This window comes from Zootoca vivipara, chromosome 7, assembly GCF_963506605.1.
Source record: "Zootoca vivipara chromosome 7, rZooViv1.1, whole genome shotgun sequence".
Classification (NCBI taxonomy): domain Eukaryota; kingdom Metazoa; phylum Chordata; class Lepidosauria; order Squamata; family Lacertidae; genus Zootoca; species Zootoca vivipara.
This window is the reverse complement of record NC_083282.1, coordinates 32,951,500-32,978,763: the sequence shown is the minus strand read 5'-3', so window position 1 is coordinate 32,978,763 and position 27,264 is coordinate 32,951,500. Positions and strand designations below refer to the sequence as shown.

The 27,264-nt window shown below is 42.0% G+C and overlaps 1 protein-coding gene across 1 annotated transcript; it reads right to left on the bottom strand.

Moving 5' to 3' along the window:
• Window positions 1-99: 99 nt before the first annotated feature.
• ANKRD13C (ankyrin repeat domain 13C) lies at window positions 100-23,002 on the bottom strand. The gene is made up of 13 exons (XM_035124120.2): window positions 22,395-23,002; window positions 18,507-18,548; window positions 15,627-15,731; window positions 13,440-13,525; window positions 12,035-12,080; window positions 10,361-10,427; window positions 8,533-8,677; window positions 7,688-7,819; window positions 7,208-7,369; window positions 6,517-6,596; window positions 4,284-4,382; window positions 2,661-2,761; window positions 100-1,569 (listed from the first exon to the last, which is right to left on the bottom strand). Exons 1-13 carry the CDS (start codon window positions 22,750-22,752, stop codon window positions 1,439-1,441), a joined length of 1,554 nt encoding a protein of 517 aa, XP_034980011.1. The 5' UTR covers window positions 22,753-23,002; the 3' UTR covers window positions 100-1,438.
• Window positions 23,003-27,264: the final 4,262 nt, after the last annotated feature.

Genomic DNA, 27,264 nt, shown 5'->3' with positions numbered 1-27,264 from the left:
AGCACTGGGTGTGTGAACTAGCATAGTGGCTTAAGTCTGAAAGTGACTTGAGCAGTTTCCAAAAGAAGAAGAAAAAAAGACTAGACTGCACAAAGAATATACCTTTGAAAATATTTACATTTCTGTACATTTACACATCACTGGAAGCTAATAAGCTTTGGAATACAAATGAACATAGTACTGACAATTCTGGACACATTCTTTCCAGTAGACCAAAAAGGCTAGTTTATCTTCAAGTTTCATACAGTGGAACCATATGAAGATTCTAATTTTTTTTAAAAAAACAAAACAAACCCTTCTGAATAAAAATGAACATTCTTCTTTCTGTAGCTACCCGTGCTGGAAATACCTTAATTATTCTTGTACTTTCATTTTTGAACCCCCCCCCCCCGCCGCCGCCCAATCTATTGCAATCCCTATTCACATCTAGGTTTATGAAAGCATAAACCAAGATTATTGTAGTAATATATTCAGTATATTCCCAAATACTACTGGATAACAAATACAAGTTTAGTAGGTTTGATGGGCAGCTTTTATGACTCTGAGGAACCCAAAAGAATGTCAGTGATTCAACCTGCGGGGTGTTTAATAATCTCCAAGCATGCTCTTCAACCAACACAGCAAGGACATTTCTGACCAGCTTGGGTGGGGTAGGCAGATGGGATATCTGCAGATTTATATATTAGTAACAACTTTCACTGGAGAAATGATAGGTTGCTGGGGGGGGGGAGAGAATATGAATAGCACCACAATGAATTGCACTAAGGTGCTAAACGAGGTACCTTATTCCCTGCAGAGTGAAGGCTCTAATTCTGAAACGTATTGCAGTAAATGAATGCAACTGTTTAAATGCTTACCATTTGGTTCATTCGTCTGCAGAAAAGCAATTCCTTCTACTATATGCTCAATTTACTGACAAATATTACAGAATTTACAATATATGAAAACAATGCTTGAAGGAAGGTTATAAGAGCAGCTTAAGTAAGATGGGTATTTTAAAGGGCTAATAGCCAGGTAAGACATTTTAGTTCTTTATGCTAATGGTCCAAGAGTGCTTTTATTACCGAAAAACGTAAAAAAAAAAAAGAAGAACAAATTACAGTCCTTATAGCTGTTATGTAAGTTTTTTTGGGGGGGGCAGGGGGAACTTACTGAGGTGCCAGGCTATCATGCTTGCAGGTCTGGATGTATAAATGCATGTGACACAGCAGGAGACCAGCTTTCGTTTAGACACTAGATGGATGCTTGCTATATGGTACAACTGATTGAGATTCACGGTGTGTTCCCTTTCTGGATTCATTTTAGCGAGTTCTGTCCCTTCGTACTTCACCCACTTTTAGACAGATGTCTGTGGGCTATCTGCATCCTCTCTCTCCCCGTCTCCCTGTGACATGCTGGTATTTTCTTCTTTTTATTTACTCCCAACTTTCCAGTTAAGTTAGAGATCAGGAAAGCGGCTAGGGTCCTCCTTGTAGTCATCAGGAATTGTGAAGATTGATTCATCAAACTCATCATAGCGAAACTCCTGAAAAGTCACAGTGGCTGTGATGGTTGGAAATACAGGTATATCTAGGAGGAACAGAGCAAAGGATTGGGAGATTAGAAAAGGCACAAGGCACAATGGGAAAAGGGCATTTCTGAGGCAGAAAAGGATTCACCAGCCCACTTGCTCAGCTTCCTGGTAATCTGTCTGGAACAGCATATCAGAGGAGGGGTTGGAGGCACTGTTCACAGTGGTTCTGGTCCTTTCTGGAGGGATATGTGTAGATTGTTTTTAACTTACTGTAAAGTAGCTTGAGATTGCTTGCCCTTAAGGGGCAGAGTGAAAATATATTTTTAAAAAATGTTCATTGTACAACTCTGTTCACACTTCTAGCAAATACTTGCGCTCCTCACTGTTCTCATTTGTTAAGAAAAGAGCACAATGTTAGCCTCCAACAATGTTAAAGCACTGACAAACTCGGTTTAACTCTGTATCATCATAACAAAGCAAATCCCTGGGCACTGACTGTGTGACTTCCGTGTTTTCTATGATACCCAGTAAGCTTCTGCAGAAACTTTGGGTAGCAGGCAGATGAATTTTGTTCAAGAAAACTGAATCGTTGCTTGTGGTGTGTACTCATCCCGTTTTTGGATTTTGGATAAATAGTTTGGCAGGTTTTTGTATATTTGGGAAAACCTACTAGCCTGCTTTATCAGAGGGGACAATGCCCTAAGATATTAAACCACTTTTGCCTCTTGTGAAATGCTGTCTCCAGCCTTACTCTATTGCCACACTTCTCATTGGCTAAATTCACTAGCTTTGAAGTAAGACTATGAAGAAAACAAGTGATTTTCATCAGAGACTATGGGCATGCAGAAAAGGGTTAATCTCCCTTCCATATACACTGTATCTCCAAATGCTAAATGTGTTTCCTATGTTGCCTACTTTTGCTACACATGCAATAACTTCACTTTCTATTATTGTGTACATTCCACTCAGTACACTATGAAGTGGCATGCTAGCTTCTCTCCAGGATCTGACTATCTTCCTGTTAAAGCCTGAGTGAAAGCCCACTGCATTTCTCACCACAAAGATTAAAAGACTTTTAAATACAATCCATGCTCTTGGCAGGGCAGACAGTCACTTTTAATTGATGAAATACAAACTGACAGCTCACCTAACTTTACAGGAAAACCTGGTGGTAGTTTCATCTGCACAAACTCCCGCAGTTTGTTAAAGTGCTTGAAGGGTGCAATTACTTCTAAAACATTCAATAACCTGGAGGGGGGGAAAACACACACACATACGTAACAATTTCATCTCTTAGCAGCTTTAGGATTTACCCACACACTCCTAATCAGTGCACTGTAAGAAAAAGAGAGATGTCATCTCAGCAAATCACTGCAAACCGAGCCAAGACACATGCCGAGGGAAAGATGCTATTGTTCATGGCCACTGAATCAAATCAAGTAATTACATTGAACCATTTTTGTTAGCACAATGTAGGTGAAGAAAGAATAAGCTAAATAGTCTCATATAACTTTGGTCCAATGCAGCTCAGAGATAGTCACAACTGAGCATCCAAACTGCAGCAGGCTTCAAATGACTTGGTGGGAGGATTTCCAGGTTGTTTCTACTTTGGGTAAAACTGAGTTTTAGCACTCATTTATTTTCTGTTAGGTGAGTTTTGCATCTCAGGATTTCAATAGGTTTTGAAACTAAAACTTATTAAGAACTCCAGTAGTAAAGCTTCAAGCTTAAAACAAGCTTCCTTTTGAATCATAACAGGAAGACTCTTCCAAAAATTCCAGTTTAGGGACTGAGAACAACATCTTTAGAGATGTTGGAAAACTTCTCATCAGGGCACACAAATAATAAGAGATCTGGAAAAGCATCACACTTCAAAAACTAGACTTTTCCAAGTCACTATATATTCACCTGAATTATTCCAAATATCTGTCATTCATTTTTTTCACATCTCCTCCACAGCATTGATGTTAAGTGGCTAACTTATTCAGATCAGAAGTACAGTGGTACCTCGACTTACGAAGACGATCCGTTCTGCGGCGCTCTTCGTAAGTCAAGGTTTTCGGATGTCGAAGCGCCCATTCTGCGCATGTGTGAAGCGCGATTTTGCGCTTCTGCGCAGGTGCAGAACACACGCGCGGCAAAAGGACTTCCGGGGTTGTCGACTTCGTAAGTCGAAACCTTCGGAAGTCGAAGCATTCATATGTCAAGGTACCACTGTACAATGAATGTACTAGTATGGGTACACCACTGAAAGGATTCAGAACCCAACATCTTGCTTACAAGGCCTCCAGTGCCCATTCTTACAGGGGTTCATTATCTTCCGTAACTTCAACCCCACCCTTACGATTCCTATTCCTTGTTCCACAATCCTACTAGCCAAAGTTCAACCTCCTTCACCCCAGATTTTTCTTCTACTTGACAAATCTGCCAAAACATGGAAAGCTCTTTGGCTCGTAGATGCAGAATAAATCAATCATACACATTTCTTTTCTTTTCTTTTTTCTTTTCAGATTTGAGAACAGAATACAGAGGACTTGAGATGTCTGGATAAAATTGGAGAACTTTACATTTAAGAATATTGGAGAAACTACAACAAAATTGGATCACTGTAAAGGTGAACCTATGGCAGGCAACATGTTTTTCCATTCATTCTATGGCAATGCATTATACTGCAGTCTTTGGAACAAGCAAAATTTTATACATATCAGCATATTTTAGATTCATCACATGCCCTTTCACAAACTTTTGTAGTGGACAGTTTGAGACTTACGATTCAATTCCTAGAGGAAATTCTTGGCTCATGGCTATTGTGGCTTTAAATGTTTTCTTGCTTTCTTTGCAGACCAGTTCCCTACCCAAATGAGGTGCTCTAAGTTAAAGAAAATAAAAATTAAAACCTCCCTAGAGACATAATTCATAAAAACAATAAGAAATTGGAATGCATTTCTCTTGTGCAGGAAAACAGGTTAACAGAAGTTGTTTAACGAAGCCTGGAAAAGTTCAGATAGCACAAACTGCCAAATTGGGCAAGCTGCCCAGGCACTAACAGATTAAAGCAACTGAATAGAAGTTTGTAAAAAAGAGAAAAATATAAATACACATACACACTTTGGCCATATGATTTCACACAGTTAAGAATCTAGGACTAGGATCTAAAAAGCTATTCAGATGAGCCCAAGGGGGATTTGTCTTTTGACTTTGAAGAGCAAACCCTCATACCATTTCAAAAACATTTTGCAAGTGTGACATGGAGCCCAATGGTCATGAGAACTAGTTTCACAGTTCTTTGGATACTGGCCATTGGAAACTAGAATGGAAATAGTGTGGAAGCCTTTAAAAAAAATGAATAGATACCAGCATATTACTTCCTAATTTCTGTGATCAAACAACTTCTGCTGGACCAATGTGTAAATATGGAAGAAATTCATACTGAAACAGACTGTCTTCCTTGAGTGCAATTTTGTTTAGAAACTTAGAACTGTTCCTTAATATTTACATTTAAACTTGTAAATTTTGGGTTGGATCCAGAGTTATCTTTCCACAAAGAGAAGGGCTCCCTCAAACCTTGGAAGGAAGTGAGATCCAGCAAAAGTCTCATCTTCCTCATGAAGCCCACAGTGCCATATTCCATGGTGGGATAATTTTTGGGTGTCTCCCACCCTCCAGAGCATTTTTCCATGGGGCTGTGGGAGGGTGGGAGGAATTGGCAAAAAGGCCTCCCCCACCCTCTCCAGTTGGAGATGCTGCTGGAATGCTGGAGCCAACCCTCTGAATAGTGTTACGAAAGATATTGCATTCCAAAATTTGCAAGTAAGGACATGTTGAGGCATCTGAAAAATCTCCAGTCATCCAAAGCTCTCCAAGTCCATCAATATTAGAGACTTGTCATCTTATGTTTAGTCAAGCCTTCATTACCATTTCACCCCAAACCCATGAAAGTCCAAAATGAAGAGACCACTTCTGATTTGGTCAAGCATGTGAAAAAGTAAAAACAATGAGGCATATATAATCAGTTTAAGATGTTATTAAAACAAAGAGAAGAGCATGAATTGAGGGTTAAACAGTAGTGTTGACACAGTTAAAATCTAGGATGAAAAAGGCTTTGATTTGATGCCACTAATATTGACCAAATTCGAGATAGCTGCTTTAGCTCTAGTAATCTTATCATACTACTTTTCTTCAAGATAAATCACACCAAATATAAAGGACATATTTGATTCCTGTGAGAAAAGGATTGATTTTACACCATCGAAATCAATGGGACCTAAACGCATTGGGGTCAGTCTAAAACCTGTGTGTGCAACTTTAAGCAGATATTTCTGTTTTCAAATTAATAAGGCTTTACTGCAGCAATAGGAAGAATGGTCTCATACAGGGTCCCCAAACTAAGGCCCGGGGGCCGGATGTGGCCCAATCACCTTCTAAATCCGGCCCACGGACGGTCCAGGAATCAGCATGTTTTTACATGAGTAGAATGTGTCCTTTTATTTAAAATGCATCTCTGGGTTATTTGTGGGGCATAGGAATTAGTTCATATTTTTTTTCAAAATATAGTCCGGCCTGAGGGTCTGAGGGACAGTGGACCGGCCCCTGCTGAAAAAGCTCACTCTGCCTACCCATGAGAAGGGGTGGCGGTGGCAGCCCCTGGGAAGGTAAGCACAGCGGCTGGGGCTGGGGAGAAGAACTACTTGCCCCCCCTCGCCTCTTCTTCCAGCTCCCCCGCCCCTCGTGCCGCTTCTCCGGCCCACCACAAGGTCTGAGGGACAGTGGACCAGCCCACGACTAAAAAAATTTGCCGACCCCTGTCCTAGAAGGTCCTCCTGGGTGACATTTCACAGGAAAGGAGGAATTGGTGAAAAATAATCTCCCTCCTCCCAGTGGAGTGTCCTGTGAAAAGAACCTCAATTCATGTCAAGACTTGATCCACCCCATTATGTTTTGAAAACATTAAGTATATACGTAGCAGCGGCTATATACACACACTATATGTATTTAATACTCACTTTCCATTTTCAGCAGATATGTACTCCTCCCATGTAATTGTGTTTGGTGGAGGTGGAGTAAGGGACTGCCTCCTGACAGGCTGTTAAAGAAAACAAATGGGAATTATTTGTAAATCAAAAGCACTTTACTACTTAGTAAGCTACCATCATCTTGTCTAAAAGAACATCTGTGTCTCGTGCTTTCTCCAACATTTGCCAATCTGAAGAAGAGTAAATTGGGGCTAGTCCAAAATTAGAACACTGCACTCCTGAGAAATGAACAACAACCAATCACTTAGGCATGAAGCAGAAGTCTACACATGTTAGCATGCCTGAAGAGCTGTGCACAAAAATATAAGCATTTCTTAAGGATAGCCACCTGCTAAAGAAATACTTTTTGTCTCCCCCAGATAAATCACAAGCATCAGGACAAGAGCAAACCTTGGCTATAACTCCTGGAATGTCTTGAACAAGACATACCATGTGCGTAGGTTTGGCTGTAATGCTAAGCCAGGCCATGGCTGAAGCTCGAGCTAGTGTGGCAGCAAGAGGACAGGGAGTGGACCAAAGTGATCGCGATTTCTGCTGTGAGTACCTGCACACTTGCATATTCACACTCAGCAATGGCTTGGCTTAGCATTACGTGTGAACTAGGCCAGTAAAAGGCCATCTGTTGTTAACGGTTCAATTTAAACAGAACTTTTAACTGTACCTCAAAATTTTGTTCCATCAAGTTTCCACCTTTACTCAAGCTTTCCATAATAGCCTTGTTTCGAAGAATATCTTCCTCACTGAGATGTTCCCGTCTTTTCCTTGATTCTAAGACAAGTCCATTAACCAGGTAGAAGTCTGCCAAAAAGTTTCCTACCCTTTCCTGCAAACACACAAAAATAAAACACATTTGAGCCAAAATGCAAAACTTCTACTGAAACACATCTAGTCTTTTCATTTATTGCCTACCTGCCAACTGCTTATGTCCTTGCCTCTAATGTCTCGTTTCTATATATTTCACTATTTTTTCTTATAACCGTAACTTTTAACATCCACCCTTCTCCCAATCCGGATGACTGGGAAAGCAAAACTGACAGCCTATATGTTTGTCCCACATTTCACCTGCCTTACAGCCATTTTGTCTAGGGCACACTAGCACAGGATGGATAGATGTCTTAAAATAGTTATTTAAAAGTCTTACTGTTTTATCTTCTCGAAAAAGCCATCCTGTTTGGGCACGTGTGAAGGTGATTGATTTGGTTGATAATGTTGCTGAATAAATATCGCTGCTCATCAAAATGTCAACTTCCTCCTCTGTTTCCATCTCAGATTCCTGAAAAAGCAACAATATAATTCTGTGGTTTGGGGTTTTTTTAAAAACCCAAATTATTTAAACAGATTTGTTATCCTCTCCCTGTCCAATTTCTGCCTGAAATAAACAGAAGCCTTCCAGTAATAATTCCATTAGGTAGCAGTCTTAACCACTGCAAGTATGAGTACACCATGTCTCCCACTGATATACATTCTCAGGTACAAGATTACTTTCCATTTGATTTCAGCTTCTTTCTAAAGCTACACATTCACATGTTCCCTTTGGAAACCTTCAGTGTAAATTAGTCTTCTGCAGCCTTCTGAATTCTCAAACCCTAGATGTACATCATATTACTGTCACTGCTACGTAAGTAATAAATATATTTTGGGAGGACAATAGCAATCTATACAGAAAAGGGGTTTAATATTGTTTGCAGCAGAACTGTTAACCAACTACGTATCCTGCAAGGCAATATTAAACATAAGAGAAAAAACGGCAGTGGAATTATAGCCCTCCTCCATACATGTCTACTATGTTCAATGGAAACGTTCCCAAGTAAGGGCACAGAGGACTGCAGCCTTACGTGTCTGATACCAGACTAACACTATCTTGCAACTACCTTGTACATTTTTAAAAACAAATCATTTATTTGGGGCACAAAACAGCAGGAAACATATTTTGCTTTGTTTTTGTGTAGCGTTGTGAAATATTTTACTTGCGGTGCTGCAGCTTACCTCGTGGTGTATTCGCTGGTAAACTTTTTGTTCGTTGTCTAAAACTACAAAGGATTCAGAGGGTGCAGCGTCACCATTGAAAATGAAGCTCAAGTCCCCTCGTTGGCACTTCATGTCAGTAAAATCTATGAGTGTTGTGTCAAGCCTGGGGGAGGGGAACATTCCAATACTTCAGCTGATCCAGAATATTAGTTCGCAAAATTGTACAAGTCAAGGAACCAGTGAGATATTTTTTTTTTTTAGAAGCAATATTTGAACCAGAGATCAGCCCTGTCTGGGTGTGCTATTTGTGTGCAAAGGCAACATACAAGCAGGGATGAGTGTGCTAAGATCTGCCCCTTGTATCACTCTGCCCATCACCCTCCAAAAGAAGAGGGTGAAGTATGAAGCAGGGAGCCTCCTCTACTCATGGAGTAAACTTACTACTTATAGAGTAGACTTACTGCTCATGGAGTAATTTAGAACCCTGCACAACCAGGGTCACCTACAACCCTTGGAATGACTTTTAACCATCTGCTGAATGGGATGGGCTAAAATGTGACAGAAGCAAGCAAAAATTGTGTGGCCACCTTCAGCAAGAAGAGCTTCTGCTTACAAGATACCTCTACCCAATTTTCAGCAATCATTTCCCTTGCCTGCTTTCCCCACAGCATCCTGTGCTACAGCCCAGCAAGTTCTCCTGACTGCTGGGAGAGGCAGGGATGGGGCAGCTCACTCCCTTCCATGTGCATTTCATTGCGTACAACCTAAAATAGACAACAATATCTTGTCCTATCAAATCTTTTGAGTCTCCACCAAAAGAGAGAAAATATTCCTACAACAGAGAACTTCTGCCACCACTACTATGCAAGTTCTGTTCAGAGAATTCTAGTGAATTCACAAGATCAAAGCAGGTAAGTCTGAGAAGTTTAGCTTTAGCAGAAGAACAAACTTGCTGATAGTACATGTCTGAATAGAGAATTCCTGTATATGAAAAATTCTCCACACACAGTACAATAAGGTGAATTTTAACAGCTAACAGTAGTGCTGAAATCTCACTCAGATAAGAAGGTAGTGCAAAATTCCCATTAGATTAAGTATGTAGCCAGACTGAAGAGTTTATTTTGCTTCTTTCAGTACTACACAGAATATATATTCCATTTAATTTAAAAGTTAGCAAGACGTGGAAATTTCCCTTTGACAAAAACCTGCTTAAATAGCAACATCTTTAGTTAAAAAGAAACCCAAAGTCATCTTCACTTGTTTAGAATCATCCAATCACCTAACAGGCAGCTATGCCAATATTCGGCTACAGGTAATCACAGCTATGCAGACCACTGGTAACTCTTGTAGACTTATCTTCTTTAAATAATGTTTTTTGTAATAAACTCCAATACTTGTACAGTTGTTCAAGCTCATGAGCCCAACTCCACACATGCAGGTGGCTGTGCAATTTCCCCTCTTAGTTGCAACTCCTTGCACTATGTTGGATGTCACTCTGCAGGGCAACGTTTTGGAACATTAAGGCGACTGCAGAGGAAACACAGATCAAAAGGCTCTGTGAATGTGCATCTTATCCTTTTCACCCACACCACAACAGGGTCTGAAATTTGGAAATACATGACGACATTGGCAATAGAATTAAAACTCAATATTTAAACATCATTACGTTTAGTATAGTCCAGGGATGGGTAATTTGTAGTCCTTCAGATGTTAACTACAACTCACATCAACCCCAGTAAGCATGCTTTGTGGTAAAGGATCATGGGAGTCGAATTCCAGTAGCATCTGGAGGGCCACAGGTTCTCCATCCCCGGTGTAACCCTTCCAAGGTGAAGACTATTCTTACCTGATATTTATACCTTGTTTGTATATTTTACATGCATCAGAAGGCAGGATTCGGGAAAGTAAAGGCACTGCATTTAGGGTAAAAATGACACCCTGTTACCATTAATGTCCTTCTAATGTATCCATTCAGCATACAGCACACAAAATAAAAACTATCAACCAAATCATATATAAACACACCCAACAAAGCAACTAAAACAGAGCCATCTGTAAAGCTATTAATCATGATAGCTGTATAGTACACCCAATCACTGGCGGAGGAAGAGGAGTGCGGGGGGAGCGCACCACCCTCGGCAGCGCAATCCCGGTGGGGTGCCATCGCGGCTGTCCCCCACCCGTGCTGAGTGCCACGCCCCCAGGACGTGCGCCAGCCCCGCCCCGCCTGCTTTCCACACCCCCGGGTGCTGGAGCATGAAGCTCTGCCACTGCATGCAATGCCCACAGGCACCCTTCCTCCAAATACCAGTCACTGCAGATTAACAACACAAGGGGCCTGTTGCTCCATGGCCTGCTTATGGGGTTCCTAGAGGTTGACCACTGTGGAAAGCAGGATGCTGGATTAGACAGGCCTTCAGTCTGATCCAACAGCTCCACTAGAATTGAAGCCGATAGAACTGTAACTGATTTAAAGAGTGTAATCTCTTCCACCAAAGAGTGGCAAAACACATTTCAGTTGTTTGAATTCTGACAAGCAGGAAAGCACTTTTGATATTTTATGCTCAGCTGTCCACGGAGGGGCAGCTCAATTCTGTGTCCAGGGCGGCTGTCTACCAGCTCCATCTGGTACACTGGCTGAGACCCTACCTGCCTGACCCTACCTGCACCACTCTGCCTCGCCAGAGAGGTGCATGTTCTGGTTATCTCCTGCTTGGACTACTGCAATACACTCCACATGGGGTTACCCAGAAACTACAACAAATCCAGAATGTGGCTGCCAGAATGGTGACTGAGTTTACAGGGAATCTAGAGAATGCTCCCAATCTCTTAACCATGGTTCGAGGATCAAGAAATATTACATCACCATCAAGCACTACAAAAAGTAACAAACACAAAGGGGCTGGATCCAGATGTCTTCGGTGGAACTCAAACTACTTGATGGTCCTGCAGGGAGGAGACTCTTCTTTTCCTCTGCAGCACCCTATGCCCCCTGAAAATATGATCCAAAAGGTTGGGTGACCTTCTGAAACAGTGTAGGAAGTGGAACTGGGCATGTAGGGGAAATCAGCAAAAATTACATTTTCCTTCCATCTGCAGGTATAACCCAGCCACGAGTCCCCACGGGATCAGAGTCCCATCTGTGAACAGAAAGAACCTTTCGATTTGTAGAAGATGTCTGGATTAAATTCCAACTATGTTTGTGCTTTTGCATAACTATGCATGCACACAAAAGCTCATACCAAAATAAAAACTTAGTTGGTCTTTAAGGTGCTACTGAAGGAATTTTTTAATCTACAACCTGTTGAGTGCTGAAAATCCAATCATTCCAAATAAAAAGTCTATTCTGGAGAAATAAGTATTTAGACTGGATAGCTCAGTCGGCAGAGAACAATACTCTTAATCTCAGGGTCATGGACAAAAAGATTCCTGCATTGCAGAGGGTTGAACTAGATGACTCTCGTGATCCCTTCCAACTCTACAAATTCTATGATTTCCATAAAAATCTTTAAAATCTTACCCCAACTTTGAAAATCCCAGTGAAGTTCAAGATAGAAGTCACCTAGCTGGAGAGAAACAGGATTTCTGTTAAATGTTAATAAACTGATGACGACTTTCATGTCCACCCACCCAGGAAATGCTAGCAACCATAACTTTCATTTGGACATGCTAAACTTTGGAGTATGTGTGTATTAACTGAAGATTCGATTTGCACACCTTTCACATTAACAGCTTTTTAAAGAAGAAGAAAAAGTGTAAATTCGTTTTTCTTGTTTTATCTACTGAATTACAGAAGTAACACACTCATAATAACAGCCCAAACTATACAATATCTGAATCGACCTAACCTTGCAATCAGATATAATGTGTAAATTATTCTACTACTACAACTACAACAGCTTGGTTTGATTTTTCAAAGAATAACTATTTTTTTAGCAATACATTTCTCCTTTGAAAGCAGTCAGTGTAGGTGATAATTTTTGATAGCTGCTCCTTAACTGAGAGCTTATGTTTGTAGAAAACATCCTTCTGTGCAAGATAATAATCGCTATATGAAGCCATTCTTCTGAAGAACTAGTTATTTCTGAAGCAAGGGAATTAATCATGAAATGCTAGCTAAGCTTTACAACTTTAAGCCAGATCAACAAAATGAGGAACCTGTGGCACCTCTTAAAGTACATGGGTGAGGAATACCCAGAAGCAGCCCTTGTAGCTGGAGAACGCATGATGTAACAGAAAAACCTGCTTTGAATTGGAGCCACTGAGTTTATGTACCCAGTTTATGTACCCAGTTCCAAAACAGGCCTTCTCTGTCCATGGGAATTAGCATGACAAATGGAAACTGTGCAAATGCAGTTTTTCCTTCCCTCAAATGGAAACTGTGTCTCTCCTTATATCAATAATTATGGTATGTTAGGAACTGATCTCTGGCTCACAGTTTAAATGCTATTCAAATATTTTAACATATTTACATCAGCTTCCAATTTCACTGTAACTTCAAAATGCAGAAGCTACATACAGTATAAACAAAGCATTATGAACCCAGCTTGACTTTAAAACCAAAATAGAAACATAATTTTTTTCACAATGAAGCTTAATTTTTAAATTGTGATCCATAGCAGAGACTTAACACTAAAACTCTACACCCCAAATTTAGAACATACAACCCATAGGCCACATCCAGTCACCAAACTCTTTCTCTAACTAGGTAGGGGTAACTGCTGCAAGGTAAGTCACCTATTTTCAGTCATTCTAAGACACAACTAGCAAGCAATATGTAATTCAGCCAGCAATTCCCAGAAATAAAGGCCTGTGTTGAGTTGTTTGCACTTAATGAAGACACAATGGCAATCACACACAAATTGTTTGAAAAATAATGACTCCATACTCTCCAATAATGGATGGGAAAATCCTTACAAACTTACCTCTTTCAGAGCTTTTAATAACCGAGGTCGCTTTTCCTCAACACTTTCCCTAGACTGTTGTTTCAGTTTCCTTAGTAGTGCTGTAACTAAATAAATATACTGTAAGTCCAATATAAAGGCAATCATGTTAAGCATCCACTAAGCTGGGAGCTGCCTTTACAACCTTTAGTAATGGCTGGTGGCAAAAGAGAAATCAGCATCAATTGCAGGGACGGTGTGTCCTGTTATGCAGCTTGAGGCAAAACAGGAAGTGCCACCTTGTCTTGCCCCTACTGCCATACCTGCTGGTGGTGGTGCCACTTATTCACTCACTCTGCCGCCTCTACTGCTGGCAGAGAAGCAGCATCAGCATCAGCGACAATTACAGGTGAGATCCTGCTGAAATCGCACAAGATCTTACACCCTCCACAAGATTTCACATAATTTTGGATGATACCAGCGCTGCTTCTGCACTTTGGGGGCTTCTGCCACCTGAGACAGCCACCATAGTCTGCCTAATGGCAGAGCCGGCTCTGGTCAATTAGTACCGGTAGTTTTTCGAGCTTTTTGTTACGTAAGAAGTATTGTCAAATAAATACCAGTAAATAAAACAAATTCAATCAAGTAAACTGACAACAATAAGCCATATACTACCATTCAGAGAAAAATATACAAAGCTTTCATAGGGGCAAGTGAAAGATCTCAGAATACTAGATGTTCCAGTGTTACTGAAAGTGTGATCTAATCAGTAATCTGGATCGGAGATCATTCGGAGTCTCATAAACACACACAAAGCCAACATGTGTGCTTTTCCTGAGAGTTTGCCTTTTGGAAATGATGCAGTTACAGCAATGTTGTTTCCTCTTCAAAACCTCTGGCATACAATTCCCAGACTGTTTTCTGAAGGAATTTAAACAGCAATTTGGGGCTTCTGTAGAGGAGTTTTCATTAAGACATTTCCAAATTCAGGTACAAACATGCTCCTCTCAGCTTTGACCATAATGCTAATGCTCCTTATGCTTAAAATAGTCCCTTGTTTAAGTTCTGGAGCTGTACATCAACACACCATTGATCAGGCACACTCAGCTGCTAACCTACAGCGTAACATTTCATATGCCGTATTCTGTTGCACTTGTATATAATTAAATGAATAAATCACCCATCCTGAACATTATATGTAAGTAGCAATGCAAAAGTTGTAAATATAGCTTTGGAACGATACATGTAAATAAATAAAAAATTGATACGTACGTTATATTAAGCAAGAGTAACTTGCATCTTAAATCAAACACTCAGTAATTTGTGCCAAATAAAACTAAAAGTTTATATTTGAACTGAAAATGTTATTCATAAGTCATGAAAGACTTTGTCTTTACAAAAGCTTGAGAAGCAAGGTAAAACAAGCAAGTCAGTTTTTTAAAATTTGGGAACGTTTCAGTTGAGAAGCAGGATAATATAGCACCACCACACTGCCTTCTTAAAGAAGAACTCCAAACAGCATAGATTTCAACACTTGTTGGTTGACCAACTCCTACCTAACAATAACAAAAGTACAATGCCACTCTTGATTTAGTCATACTTATTGCTAGTGCCAGTATAAACCTTAAACTATGATTATGACTGGGGATAATAGATGAATGAGGAGGAAAGCTCCTGTGAGCAATTCCTGATCTAATAACCATAGTTAAGTGGTAGACAGCTTTACCCTTGCACCTATCCTAGTACAGTGGTACCTCTACTTACGAATTTAATGCGTTCCGAACGCACATTCGTAAGTTGAAAAAATCCTATCTAAACCACACCCAAGATGGCGGACGGAGCTCTGTTCGTAAGTAGAAACATTCGTAAGTAGTTATTCGTAAGTAGAGGTACCACTGTATTGGTATTGTTGTTGCAATTTATTAACTGCCTTTCACTATGAGGTCCCAGGGTAGGCTACAGCAATTTAAAATACAATAATAAAAACAGAAAATTGGAGCCTAGATCATTTAAGGCTTGAATCACTAATGTGAGCAGCTTGAGCTAGGCCTGGAATTATCCCAGACAATCTGCAGCAAAGCCTAACATGAGCACTGGCCTTTAAAAAAGATCTCAAGATCAGATGTTCATGATCTGCACATTTCAGTCACAATTTGCAGTAAGCTGATCTTAATGACTAAATGGATTTCCTGTATTTATGTCCAGACAACCAGAGTGACAGTTTCTTACTCATTTGTCTATCTCCATAGCTGATGGCTTCTGCGAGAGGACTCCATCCCTGAGCGTTTTTCACTTTCACAGGAGCATTGTGGGCCAAAAGCAGGTGGGCACATTCTATAACAAAGTATGAGACAATAATTATTTTCCAAATAAGACCATCAGATTGCTTCTCTGTGAAAAGCCACTTAACAGTTTGACAAAAATACTGATGTAAACAAGTTTTGAACTTACTGAAGTTTGAGCAGCACATAAAATCAAGCTAACCAATGACCTATTTTGTATTTGAAACCATTTATGTAGCATTTGGTGCAAAGCAAAATCTATTGGGTGGTATTTAAGTAAGTCATACTCATGGCTAACATTAAGTGAATGTGACTTCAATACATCTGTTCTATTACTCAGGCTGCATTCTTAACTATATCTACTCAGAAGACTATTGAATTCAATGGTAGTTACTCACAAGTTAAGTGGGGTTAGGCTTGCAGTCACAGCTAGATACAACCTAGTGTTTGAGTTGTATCCAAATGATGTTGTTCTGCTGACAGAAGTCTCTTTGATCCAACAGAGCAGGCATAGGCAACCTTGGCTCTCCAGATGTTTTGGAACTACAATTCCCATGATCCCTAGCTAACAGGGGCAGTGGTCAGGGATAATGGGAGTTGTAGTTCCAAAACATCTGGAGAGCCAAGGTTGCCTATGCCTGCAACAGAGGCTTCCATCAGGAGGACAGGGAGGTAGACAGACTTTCAGCAATTCCCAGAGTCCCCAGAGCAGTGTCCCCATCGCACAAAGTACACTGAGCAGATGGGATTGTTTGGCGCTATATCTTAACTAGGCAAGTAAACCAACGAGTCCAGTGGAAAATGAGGAATGGAGACAACACTTATGGCTTACAGTTTTAAATTAATTGGGAATTACAAAGAACTTTATATCCTATACTACACTGCTATTCTACTTGAACAAGAAATAAAAGCTGCCATTTTAAACAAAAAAAGTAAACTCAAAACAACTTAAAATGAAACAAATATAAACCTAAAACAAAATAAAAGCCATGGTACACCTGCATCAGCACAACCAGACACTTTCAACTACCCAAAACAAAACATGCCTCTCCCATATTGATTTCCAATGGTTTGACTTAGTCTTGATGGCGTACTCTTCCAGTGCCTCCCAAGACAGGCGGATGCCAACCAACATAAAGGGCAGTCAAACACATCCCACCCACTAAAGCCACAGTATCTTAAAATAAGATGCTCTGGTGCAAAGACTAAATATGGGTGCAAAGGAGAGAAAGGAATCAAATAAACCTGAGTAGCACAAAAATCAACAAGAGGGTGGGGTGGTGACATTGGCAAAAAAAAAAAAAGGCACACGCAATGCAAATCAGAGGAAAGATAACAGAGCACGTAGAATGAATCTTAGGTATCAGACTGAGAGGGTGAAAGCAGAAAGTGAGAGCTTCTCCCCAGCGGAAATGCTGAAAGAGTGATTAGATTAGTAGGAAGAGTCAGAGAAACCTCAGGCATGAAGAGTGTTAGGCACAAGAGGGTAATCAACAGTATCAAAAGCAGTAAAGTCAAGGATAAGTAGAAAAGGGAAGACAAAGCAATTTTGCTGAGGTCATTTGACAATAGGGTACTAAGTGCACAAGACAGACTGTAGTGGCTCTATACAGAGTTGAGCCTCATAAACCAGTTTGATCCTGGAGTCTGAGGGTAAAGGGTGGAAAGGAAGTTAATGGAGAGCAACTGATTTCACAGTAAGGGATCTACTAATCCAAGAATCAATTCCCAAAGAATATCCGCTTTCAGTGTTGATTGTTATGACAGCAATGCCTTCGGGATAATAAATGAACTTTCCACTAAAATTGCTTAACTGGCAAATGCAGGAACCTTTTTGCCCAATGTTCTTCTGACTGAGCTATTCTGCAGGGTCTGCATTACAAATTTCTAATAACCTGAGAATCTTCTATCCAACACCTATTTAATACTGAAAAGGCATTTCAGTAACTGGAGAGGCAGAGGGTTAGAAGCTTCCACATCTGCCAGCAATGTACACTGCATTATGTTGCACTGGTAGGGCTTGAACAGAGAATGAAGGCGCTTGTGCACCTGATAGTAGCTATCTTATCCTCTCTGAAACAGCCTCTCTCATAGTCCACAGTCCCCTGCTCTACAAAAGCTCTGATATGGCCTTTGTTGAATTCCTTTAATTTTAAAAGAGGGAACAGTCTTATTCCATTATTAATATTCTAGCTTTTAGGACCAATTATTATAACTAGCCTGGTTCCTAACTTGACTGGATCTGGAGAAAATGAAATGAAGGCAGCAGCCTTCATTAATTTTTCTGAACTTTTGCAGATAGTTCTGAATAGCATCTCATAGCTTCTCTGCCTACCAAACTTTGTTCCAATTTACTTGGAATATTCTCTTAAGCAAGACAAGCAAGGGGCAATACGGACCCTTTTCTCCGTGCGCCTTCTTGCCCCTTGCAATAAAGTAATAATGGCAAGGATTCAGGACTGGGCGTGGTAGACATGTGCAGGGAACTCCCCTCCCCATAACCTTCTGAGCAGCTCTTGCCATTCAGAAGCAAAGGGCACTGAAAAGCACAAGTGTGACCATGCCCCCAGCTCACAGTAAAACAGCACTGGCTGCATTTTCACATGAGCTCTGTGAATGAGATGTATTTCTCCTTTATCCAACTGCAGTTCCCAACAGCCACGACCACCATGATCTAGGGAAAGCTGTGAGAAGGTGAATTCTCCCCTTGTGTGCTCTGTTATTCCTTTTTCCGTGTTTTGAGAAATATGATCTGGAGACTCTAGTTGCTACGTTTGATGCTGCAAACATATATTTTTTTAGCAAATATAAATGAAGTCTTACCAACCTTTATGCCCCAGCATCACAGCAAGATGTAAAGGAGTGTTTCCTATTTAAACGAATAAACAAACAAAAAAGATTTTAAATCAGTAATCAGACTGAATAAAACATCAAGTTTCACACTGATAAATGATCCTAAAATCAATTATGAGTTAAATATAGCAAACCTACTATTGTAAATTTGACAATAAAGAATAAGCAGTGTTAAATCATATGACAATTCACTTTGATACATTATCTGTATTGGGTCAATCTTCAGTTTTACTCCTGGGCAATTAAGAGGACAGGAATAATTAAAGAATATTGGAAAGAAAAAGAAAGAAACCAAGTGACATTCCGTCACTCTAAATTAATTAAGGCCCGTAAAGTCTCCAATGTTATCAAAACTGATGTATGTAGGTCACTACACATAAGGGATATATTCTAATAAAAAATTAAACAGCACGTTTTATTTATTCATTGCATTGATCCAGTTTTACAGACAAGGTATGTTATTAGAAGTACCTTAATGAAAACCAGAGAGCTTGAAGTCACTCAAAATACATAATTACTATAAAATATTACAGCTTACAGTTATGTAAAAACAGAATAATGAGTATTGTATTGTTGCAATATACTTGTACAGAATTTCACACTGGACAGAGAAATCAGCTGCTTCAGAACCTTAACTTTTATTTTTATGGCAGTTAAGAAATGCAATGGCTGGAAAAATCAAACAAGAATGATAAGATAAGCAGGACGCTTATACCACCCTAAGGGTGGTGTCCAATATTGAACTGTGATGAAATGCCATCTGCACAAGCATTGTAGTTTGCCAGACAGAATTGTCTCCCCACTCCTTCTCTGCATGCTGTTCTTGGGTATCTGCTGAGCCCTCCCCCCAAGGGTTTCACTGGGGGAGAAGAGGTTTTACAAGTGACAGTACTTGAGCAGGGATTCAACCAATGGTCACATAAAATAACCTGCCCCCAGTTAATAATATCCGTAATAGCTGCTGATAGCTCATGCCGCTGATCAATCAGCAGTTTATTAAAATATTGTCTAATTGTTCATACAAGTTATAAATGACAAGCAACATCTTAGAAGATATATTTCCCCTTCTCTCACACTATAATAGTCATTCACAACTGACACATTTAACTTACGTTTTGATTTTACGTGGTTGACAGCCAGCCAGTTGAATTTGCACAAATTAAATGCACGGAAGGCGGAGAGCTTAAACTTTTGAGTTCTCCGCTTGCTTACCAGGTTCTGGGAGGCTCTGGGAAGATTTCGCAGGAACACAGGTGACTACATGAGATCTTGCAAGGGCCAGCCAGAGCCCAGTAAGCAAGGCAAAGAGCTTAAAAGCTTTCTGCCTTGTTAAGGGGGGCAGATTTTAAGACCCATTTGACACACCGACTCCGAAAAGTAAGATTGCTAGCATGGGGGTGTTTCCAAGGGAGTGGTTTGACTATACTGTACACATTTTTGCACATACACACCACCCCTGGAATATAACCCTCTGTCTCCCCTTGCACAAGATGTGAGATGCTGTATATAAATCAGAACATATAAACACTTTTCTTTAAGACTATTTTTAGTAATACATGCAGATTTAATTACTTGATGAAAATGTGCAATAGGCTAAAAATCAGGGGTCAGTTTTTGCTGGAATATCATTGTGCACACAGCCTCAGCAGTGCTGATTTAACCCAGGGCAGTGTTATAAACATTGCACATGCAGCTCTCTCTCTCTCTGTGGCTGTCAGATGTTCTAACACACACTAGTACAACAAGGCAGGTCAGATTCAACCACATTAAGCCATCTCTAGTCTAACCAAAAGGCTAGTCTATCTGATTATCAAGCTCCCTGGGTTACAACTACTGGTAAATCATCTTGTTATGTGCGAAACAATCTTTCCAAATATTTCTTTTGTTCTGAAACTGTTTTGATTGTAAAGCTTTTGCTCTGAAGGGCAGTTTGAAGTTCATTACAACTCCAACCGATTATTTTTTGGCATCCTGGGGCATAATTTTCTGGGGAAATTTCTAAACAAGAAAATGCATGCTGCCAGGTCTTCACTGTAATAGCAATCTGAGCTTTTTACCCAACAGAAAATCACCTTTGTGCATGCAACACTAATGTCTCACAACAAACGAAACTAATCTGTGGAAAACATAACTTGAAAAAAGAGACAATGCATGTATTTTTGTAAACTAAGAAATCTTTAATAAAAAGAAAGAAAATCACCTTTGTTTCCCTAATCCAGGCATAGGCAAACTTTGCCCTCCAGATGTTTTGGGACTACAACTCCCATCATCCCTAGCCAGTGGTCAGGGATGATGGGAGTTGTAGTCCCAAAATATCTGGAGGGCTGAGTTTGCCTATGCCTACCTTAGTCCCTGTGATATATTATTGACCAAAGACCTCAAAATGCCAGGGTGCATTTGATGTAAAGGAATAGTTCCTAATCTATATGCTTTGTCCTCTGGCTTTCCAGATGTTTCTGAACTATAAGTCCCATCATCCCTGGCCACTGGCCATGCTTGCTGGGGTTGGTGGGAGTTGTAGCTCAGAAACATCTAGAGGGCCAAAAGTTCCCCAACCTTGTTTTATATGAAGGTCCTTCCAATGGGAAGAGAGAGAAGAGATTGCATGTACTGTACTCCAATATAACTCAGAATGCAATGAATTCAACAGGTAGTACTTCCGAAGGTGCATCTGACTGCAGCAGAAGAGCCTCCCCAAATAACACTATTTGCGCATTGGGAATCTCTTAGTAAAGGAAGCATTTCTGCTAACAACTATGGTTGACTACAACTGTTTCAGATCAGAAAGTGTTCATTCCTACTTCAGAACTAACATGATACTTCAAAGTACTGTATATTGTTATTAGACTCACACAGGCCTGTACAAGAATCAGAAGCATCACAAATAGAGGGGGGTGGATGGAAAATAACCATGTCTGCACTTTTGATTGGTACATCCACTCTGAGAGAAAGGAGAGATCCTATACACATTAGCTGTTTTGTTTACATGAAAAAATAATTCCTCCAGTTCCGCCTTCAAAGGCAGGGAAATTGTATTCATTCGGATAGCCAATGACTAAGTGAGTCGTCAACCTTTACTCCAATTTCCACTGGATAAAATAAAAGCATAATATGTTTTTCAAGTTCAGGAAGTACACTGCCCCATCAGCATTCTTGTAGGCAATTTAGAAATCAGCACAGGAGCCAATTCCTCTCTAAAGCGTATTAAACAAGCATACGTGTGCATATACACATACCATAGCTGCCAAGTTTTCCCTTTTCTCGTGAGGAAGCATAAGGGAATTTCCCTAAAAAAAGGGAGGACTTGGCAGCTATGACACATACACAGGTTTGATCAAAGTTTCTTATCACATTAAGAACTGGGATAGCAGTAGTTCTGTCACTTACTTCGTGCTTTTTAAAACAGGCTTATTAACATCCCCCCCCCATTAGACATGACGCTCCAGAAGCCTTTCTGAACTAAAGCTTCTTTACTGGGTCAGGATCGGTTTAGGGCGTGAGATGCCCAAGCGTAATAGCAGACACAGGTGCCAAGGGAGGTGAAGAGAGATCTCAGGTCGATCCACATCTAGGATAAGATGATCGCGGATAGAGAGGTTTAACCGGTAGCAAGCCGGTGCGCAGCCGTCCCCCGCCACTGCAGAAAAGATCGGGATGGGGAGATGCAGTGCCGAAAAACACATAATAAGGGCGATGACCAGCGGAGGGGGAAACACAAGGCGCCTATAACGGGGGCGTTAGACACACAGCGCGCTGAGAACGCGCTGGAAACAAAACGGAGCTCGAGAGACCGGGCAGGAGGATTTCCTTAACTCCGGGGAGGCCCAGGGATGCTCGACCTTCTCCCAGGGTGGCCGCTTACCGTGGCTGTCCTTCTGACCGATGCCCTGCGTGCGGATCAGAGCCGACAGCCGCCTGACGTCCCCCTTGAAGACGCACTCGTGCACGGGGAACTGCGCCGACGGGCTCTTGTCCAGTTCGGCGGCGGCCGACCCGCCGGTTCCCCCCTTGAGTGGCAGCCGGTGGTGGTTGGTGGTGAAGATGCGGTGGCTCCCGGCGCGGCCGCTTTTGCCGGCCCCCGGCCGGCCCCCTGTGAAGGCGCCCCCGCCGCCGCTGCCTGGCGCGGCTGCCGCCTCTTCTTCTCCGGGCGCCAGCAGGTCCCCGTCCTCCTTGCTGGGCTTGTGGTCCCTGCGCAGCGAGCGCAACTTCTCTCCGGTCATCGCCAGCGGCGGCTCCGGGCGCTGGGGGGCCCCGGCGGGGAGAAGCGGCGCCGCAGTCGCTGCTGCGGGGGGCTTGGCGAGCTCAGAGCCTCAGCGGGGGGTCTCTTCCGGGCTGCATCCCCCCTTGCCGCCACACACACTCGCCGCCCGCCGCCCAGGGACTCCCCGTAGGCCGAGGGGGCTTAGCGCTCCTTCCGAACCGTCTTCCACCTGCCGCTCCTCTCAGCGGCTAGACCGCGCCGCCATCTTGTCGGAGGGATCTCGCGAGAGCGGAGCGGATCCGCCGGGCGAGATCGAGGCGCTCTCGCGAGATGGTGACCTCCGGCGCCTGCCGTGGGAAGAAGGCGAGAGTCCCGGCGGGACGGGCTGGGCTGTTTTGAAGGCTCTGAGCGGCGAGGTGGGACGGAGGGGGGGCAGCCCTAGTGAGCTTATTGGGGAGACGCCTGGGCTCCCCCCCCCGTTGAGTCCTGACAATTTACCGGCCGTGTTGAGGTTCTGGCTAGCTCACCTGTGGCCGTCCAGGTGTTGCCAGACTCGCAGTCCTCGCCACGTGTATGCACGTGGTGTGCTGGTGGGAGCCGGAGCCCAGGAACAGCTGAAGGTCTTGCAGGATGGGAGCCAAATGCAGGGGCCGAGGTCACTTTGCCCCACCCCTAAAATATTTAAGGGACCGGGGCCCCCACAAAATTAATAGCCATTGCCAATCAAATGATGTTCGTGTGCGCAACATCTTGTGATCGATTATTCAAGTTGGCGCCCCTGATTTTGCAGATGAGTCTCTCCCAGGAGAGGAAGGGATGAAGGTTGCACCCACGCGGGTGGTGCTGTGGGTTAAACCACAGAGCCTAGGGGCTTGCCGATCAGAAGGTCAGCAGTTCTGTCATGCTGGCCACATGACCTGGAAGCTGTACGCCGGCTCCCTCGGCCAATAACGTGAGATGAACGCCGCAACCTCAGAGTCGGTCACAACTGGACCTAATGGTCAGGGGTCCCTTTACCTTTAACCTGGAAGTACCACTTGGTTCAGTTTAATTTTCTTCCAGCTATGTATCATCAAGTTGCAGTCTATACAAACTTACTTTCAATAAAGTCCACTAAAATCAGTGGGACTTTTGTAGTATCTATGTATCAAATCTGGTGGTTCTATTTTTTATGTAAACCAAAAAAAATTGTATTGAACTGGCACTCTCGAATCCCTCATTTCATTACTCAAAATGAGTTTTGAAACTGTACTAGAATGCTCCATTTCCAGTTTATCCTAGTAGATCACAGGCAACATGATTTCTGCAGTTTCCTGAGTCATACAAACACCAGGAGATTTAGAATGCTGACTCTGTGGCAGGTTGATGCATCCACTAGAAATATGAGTCAGCTGAGATAAAGAGGTTCACCTCAGAATAGTCAGAAACAAACCTGCACTTACCACCTCGCCTGTAATTCATGGATGCTCATAATGCATTAAAGTATTTATGAATATCCTCCCATGCACATGCAAATATTGTATTCAGATATACAGAAGCATAAGAAACTGCCTTATACAATTTCAAACCATTGATCCATCTAGTATTGTCTACACCAGGCACCCCCAAACCCAGCCCTCCAGATGTTTTGGGACTACAATTCCCATCATCCCTGACCACTGGTCGTATTAGCTAGGGATGATGGGAGTTGTAGTCCCAAAACATCTGGAGGGCCAAGTTTGGGGGTGCCTGGTCTACACTGACTGGCAGCAGCTCTCCAGGGTTTCAGATGGGGTCGCTCTCAGCCTTGCCTAAAGATGCCAGGAATTGAACCTTGGCTCTTCTGCATACACAGGAGATGCTATACTACTCAGCTATCCTGTTTACTGGTTTATGGAATCAAAGAGATGGAATCATTATGTCTGCTTTATAGTTTCTTCCAGTTCTTCACCATGCTATGAACATAGGCCATGTGATACTTGGGGACTTAGGGGCTTCAAAGGCCTAAAAGTTTTTAGGATCATTCCAGAAAGCCAAAGAACCCAACACAGATACAGCACCTAAGAATTGCCACTTTTCCCTTTGTTTTTTTTACTCTACTTTTTCAGCTGGGGGTCGGTCCACTGTCCCTCAGACCTTGTGGGGGGCCGGACTATATTTTGGAAAAAAAAAAACAAATTCCTATGCCTCACAAATAACCCAGAGATGCATTTTAAATAAAAGGACACATTCTACTCATGTAAAAACATGCTGATTCCCGGACCGTCCGCAGGCCGGATTTAGAAGGCGATTGGGCCACATCCGGCCCCCGGGCCTTAGTTTGGGGTCCCCTGCTCTACTGTGTTGCAAACCTCAGCTTCAGCTTCAAGCATTAGCAGGAGGCAACTTCTGATTTCTTGCAGACCAAGCTGCTGTTAAATGCACAGGAACAAGCCAGAGTTCTTTTCTGGTTAGTTGATGGCCTTACAGATGTTGAATCTCAGAAAAGTAGATTTGTTAAAGGGGCGTGTTATTAATAGAATAAGAATTTGTCCAGTAAACAAACAAAAACCTAGTAGCTCTTAACTCATTTTCAGTTGGAACACACCTTGAATTCAGCTCAACAATGCTGAACCCCTGCATTCCCCCCCCCAGTATTTAGATTAGATTAGATTAAAGGTTAGATAAGTAGTAATTAATAAAAGTACACCTAAACACGTGCATATTGCCTTTCTCTTAGCGCTTAGTAACCACAGCTATTGCTAACACATCTGAGGTTAGAGGAAAGGGATTTAATATCAGAGGCTGTTGCTTAAAGACTTAAAGTTTTCCAGCACTGCTCATTGTCATTTTAAAAATGAAGTAGTGAGCTGGACAGCACCCAATAGACAAGAGAACAGCATGGTCATGAACAAAGCTACTTTTTAGAACAATCCTGAAACAAACTCACCTGCTTGTTCACTAAAGCTGCAATCATTTAACCAAGTCTACAGGATTTGAGTCCCAGTTTGCAATGCAAATACTGTATTGTTAATGGAAACAAGCTGGCTGAATTTGCCTCATGATGACATACTTAAATGCATGTAACTGCTTAAAAAAATGTAATCCCATTCTTTCTATCTTTTTTAACTTTGTACTCCAAATAGCAGGACGCAGGTGGCGCTGTGGTTTAAACCACAGAGCCTAGGGCTTGCCGATCCAAGTAGATAAATAAGTACCGCTCTGGTGGGAAGGTAAACAGCATTTCCGTGTGCTGCTCTGGTTTACCAGAAGCAGCTTAGTCATGCTGGCCACATGACCCGGAAGCTGTCTGCGGACAAACGCCGGCTCCCTTGGCCTATAGAGCGATATGAGCGTGCAACCCCAGAGTCGTCCACGACTGGACCTAACGGTCAGGGGTACCTTTACCTTTTTTTACTCCAAATGGCAAAATTGTACAGAGAAACAGCCCCACCCTAACCATGTTTACTTGGAAGTGAGTCATGGTGGGGGGGGGGAGTGATTCATTTCCAAGTAAGTTTGGTTAGTATAAGAGCCAAAACAATTTAAAGCACAATTCTATACATGTGTTCTTAACAGCATAAATGAGTACAGTACGGCGTACCCCCAGATAAGATTGCAGTATGAAGGTTTTGTGTGTGTGTGTGTGTGGTAAATTGTCTCTTATCATCAAATGACTGGCGGGATTAGTGGTTGTGGGCATTGAACTCCCATGGTTCCTGCATTGCTGAGAGGCTCTAGAAAAGGGATGGGGAAGTTTTTTTAAACCAAGGGCTGCATTGCCTAAACTTTCCACGCTCCTGTGTTAATATCTACGTGAAACTTCTGGGCATGGGCATTCCGGGATTTGGAGTGGATTATCAGTATTATATCCACTTTTCTTTTCCATGTGAACCACATGAACCAATCTCCCTACAAAGCTCCTTCTAAGCATCCTTTAGTGGAGTGGTGAAAATGCCTGTCTGAGATGAGCACATACTGTCCCCCAAAATATGGGATTTGTAGATTGGGATCCACTTATCCTTGATGGTTGGGTTAAGGCTGTGCCCAAGACCATGTTCTATCACCTAACCTGCAATAATAAGCTTGCTTGTTACTGATCCCCACCAAATTGCTAGTGGGCTTCCTATGAGCCCCCGGCTGGCCACTATGACAACAGAATGCTGGACTTTATAGGCCTTTTGTGTAATGCAGCGGGAGTCTTCTTATTATGATTGCCAGGTTGTTTACTGTCCCTGGTTCATATTCCTTTTATCTCCTCACATGCTGTTTCCTGCAGTCCAGCCTCCTGTTAAGAACACAGGAGCAGGAGAGTAATTTTCCTCCTTGTTTCTTGATATTTGGAAACCTTGCTACTAGGTAGTAAGTGCCATTGAACACATTTTGGAGCTACAATTAGAGGGGAAGTTGCCATTTTTAAGGAACAGAGACTTTAAAGTCTTGGAAAATGTGGCTGTATGGGACCATATCAAAAATCCTCCCCATCTCCCCTCCCAACAACCAACACCATTAGGCAATTTCCAGAGGGGTAGCCATGTTCATCTGTTGCAGCATAACCAGTCCCCCCAAAATA

Bases quoted from the DNA above. Each gene is read 5' to 3' on its own strand.
- ANKRD13C (XM_035124120.2), bottom strand. From the start codon at position 22,752: ATGACCGGAGAGAAGTTGCGCTCGCTGCGCAGGGACCACAAGCCCAGC. The intron at 6,597-7,207 runs GTACAGTTAAAA...TTTCTTTAACAG, and splicing joins TGATGGAACAAAATTTTGAG to CCTGTCAGGAGGCAGTCCCT. The intron at 4,383-6,516 runs GTGAGTATTAAA...TCTTTAACTTAG, and splicing joins ATATCTGCTGAAAATGGAAA to AGCACCTCATTTGGGTAGGG.